The 3,320-nt window shown below is 43.0% G+C and overlaps 1 protein-coding gene across 1 annotated transcript; it reads right to left on the bottom strand.

Moving 5' to 3' along the window:
- Positions 1–286: 286 nt before the first annotated feature.
- On the bottom strand, positions 287–1,985 carry LOC148691774 (uncharacterized). The gene has a single exon (XM_088682379.1). The coding sequence runs from the start codon at positions 1,983–1,985 to the stop codon at positions 432–434; it is 1,554 nt and encodes a 517-aa protein (XP_088538505.1). The 3' UTR covers positions 287–431.
- Positions 1,986–3,320: the final 1,335 nt, after the last annotated feature.

The following is a 3,320-nucleotide window of genomic DNA, read 5'->3' on the forward strand; positions in this document are numbered from 1 at the left end:
TAGAAGTTTGCACGTGCTTGCAAATAATTATTCGACGAGCATGAAGAGGAAGCTTGATCAGTTGCAAGAATCTGAAGGTCGAATTCAAAGTGACCATCAAAGGCTTGCGGCTTTCTTCCAGAGGCACCTTTTTCCTGCGTCATCTAGCGTTCCACCAAGTATTGAGGCCTCGAATGATCTATCTTCGATGCCTCCCGCTCCGATGCCTCCCGCTCCTAGAGTTTTGCCACGTAGTGGGGCTTCACGTAAACAACCTTTGTCAAGGCTCCATCTATCTCTCTTTTTTTTTTTTTTTTTTTTTTTTTTCTTTTTTTTACGCACTTGTAATTTCTCGGAGATCAATGAACATGCTTTGTTTTATTCAGTGTATTGGGTTGCCTCCCAAGTAGCGCTTTCTTTTACGTCTTGCAGCCGGACGAGACCTTCTTTTCTCACTTAGGACCTACAGCATGCAATGGGATCTCCTCCACAACATGCTCAACAAAGTTCTCGTAGTACGGCTCAATGAATGGGAGGGGATAGTGATCTTCCCTGATTTTGGTGGTTGGGTTCCTAAAATCCATATAAATGCTCCCACCACGTTGAAATTGATTGGGTACCTGCACCAAAGAAGGTAACAACCTATTAGTTGAAATGGGAATTGGAATTGGGCTTGGCGACTTACAAACATATTGTAGTGAAGGCTCAAAATCGGCAGCCCTATCAACAATGTCCCCATTTGAAGTTTCGGCCAGATTGGGTGGTTGTAGGGCAATCACTCCAAGTTCTTCTCCAATGGTGGTGCTTGATACATCCTTCGTGGTAAGTGTGGATCCTTTCGGCCCTTTGTCCTTATGCACATCTACGACAAAACAAGAATGACTATCGTTGGGATTCTTAATAGAGTCATAAACATTGAATTTAATTATTTCACCACCAAACTCCATTGTTAGTGCTCCCTTGGCCACATCAATTTTTGTTTGAGCTGTTTTCATGAACGGACGGCCTAGCAAGAGTGGCAATGATGGATCATGGCTCGAATCCTCCATTTCTAAGACATAAAAATCTGCAGGAAAGATGAGATGATTGACCTGCACTAAAACATCCTCAAGGACTCCCTTGGGATAAACATTAGAACGATCGGCCAATTGAATTATAACGCCATCTTGTTTTAATTCACCAAGGTTCATAGATGCATAAATGGAATATGGCATGACATTAATAGAAGCACCTAAATCTAACATGCATTGTTCAAATCTAGTGTTTCCAATTATGCATGGAATAGTAAAGCTCCCTGGATCCTTACACTTTGGAGGTAACTTTCGTTGCAAAACTGCGGATACATTTTCACTTACTTTCACAACTTCTTTGTTTGAAATTCGTTTCCTAGTTGTGCATAACTCTTTTAAAAACTTTGCATACCTAGGCACTTGCTTAATGGCATCAAGTAAAGGAATGTTTACTTGGACTTTTCGAAAGGTATCCAAAATGTCATTTTCGCTTTCTTCCTTCTTCGATTGTGCAAATCTGCTAGGGAAAGGAACATTGGGCAGATTAGTGTTCGAAATCACAACATTTGGGACAACATTACCTGAGATGGATGGATGGGAAGGCTTAGATGGTTGCGGCTTGGGTGGTGCTACACTTGCTGTGGGGTAGAATTGCTCATCTTCTTCAATTTGTATCTTCTCATCTTCCTTGTTTTGGGCAGATTCATGTGCTTTGCTTCCCACTTCTTTTCCACTTCTTAGGGTGATAGCTTTTGCAGATTCGAAAGCACCCCTTGGATTGACCACCGTAGTGCTTGGTAACTTACCATTTTCACGAAATTGTCCCAAAAATTCGGCCATTTGTCCCATTTGCTTCTTTAGCTCATTAACCTCCTTTGCTTGGTTCTGCATTCCCTGTGCCATTATGGTTAATAATTGATATGTTTTATCATCATTCATAGACGTACCTGAGTTGGTTTGGGATGATTGTGCTTGAGGAGGTGGTTGTGGTGCCATTGGCATTGGAAAGAAACCCGGGGGTTGTCGGAATCCACTTTGTTGGGCAGGTTGTTGTGCATCTCTCCATCTGAAATTTAGGTGGTCACGCCATCCTTGATTGTAAGTATTGGAGAAAGGATCACCCCTTGGTTGGTTTTGATTCCCATAACCCACGGCATTGGCAGATTCCCACCCTCCATTCTCAATTAATTGAGGGCATTGATCAGATTGGTGTCCTTGAATGGAGCATACACCACAGATTGTAGCTCCTTACGCTTTGGGGCCTTCAACAAACTGCGACAACATAGACGTAAGGTTAGCCATTTGGGATTGTAACTCAGAAATAGAACTTACCTCATTTACATGATGTGGCCGTGGGGTGTCTCTCTGCCCAACACCTCATATTGTTGTGCATTGAGTGCTCGATTAGCAATGAGAGTTTTGGCATCCCTGGGTGTCTTGTCCACTAGAGCTCCTCCCGCGGATGCATCCAACATTTGCCGTTCAAGTGGTAAAAGACCTTCGTAAAAATATTGAAGAAGTAGCTCCTCCTTCATTTGGTGCTGTGGACATGAAGCAACAAGAGTTTTAAAACGTTCATAATAAGTTGGAAAAGATTCACCTTGGCTTTGTTGAATTCCACTAATCTTCTTGCGAAGAAGAATGACTGGTGATGTCGGAAAGAACTTCTCCAAGAAGGCTCGCTTCATGCTCTCCCATGATGTGACAGTTCCGGCAACCAACTCATACAACCAATCCTTGGCCTTCTCCAACAAAGAAAAAGGAAAAGCCTTCATCTTCAATATGTTGCTGTCCACATTCACCGGTGTCATACTTGAGCATACTACTTCGAACTCCTTTAAATGCTTATTGGGGTCCTCCATTGATAACCCATGGAACTTGGGTATATGATGAAGCAAACTGGACTTCAACTCAAACTCATCGGTCTTCTCAGGGGCTACATTGGGGTATTGGATGCAAAGAGGGGCTGCATTGGCCAAACCCGAGGCAGAAAGCTCTTTGATGGTTCGATTGTCTACGGCCATGCCTTGTGGTTCTTCAAAGATCCTTGCCGTGGGTTCCTCCTTTTCTTCTAGGACTTGTTCTTCAAGCTCAGGTTCCGTGCTTGGTGGATTTGACTCGTGGTGCTTCTTCCTTCGTCTCAAAGTCCTCTCAAAATCACTGTCAAAGTCCGAGATATCCTCACGAATCGGTTGAGAACTCCGAGTCATACACTAGTACCTAAAACAAGAAAAACAAGATAAGTAACCAACTTAATAGACTTGGCACAAGTAAGAAAATACGTTGCCACACACGGCACAAAAACAAAACACTTACACACGGTGCAAAAAT

This window comes from Pyrus communis, chromosome 13 (assembly GCF_041283825.1).
Source record: "Pyrus communis isolate YQ-2024b chromosome 13, ASM4128382v1, whole genome shotgun sequence".
Taxonomy (NCBI): domain Eukaryota; kingdom Viridiplantae; phylum Streptophyta; class Magnoliopsida; order Rosales; family Rosaceae; genus Pyrus; species Pyrus communis.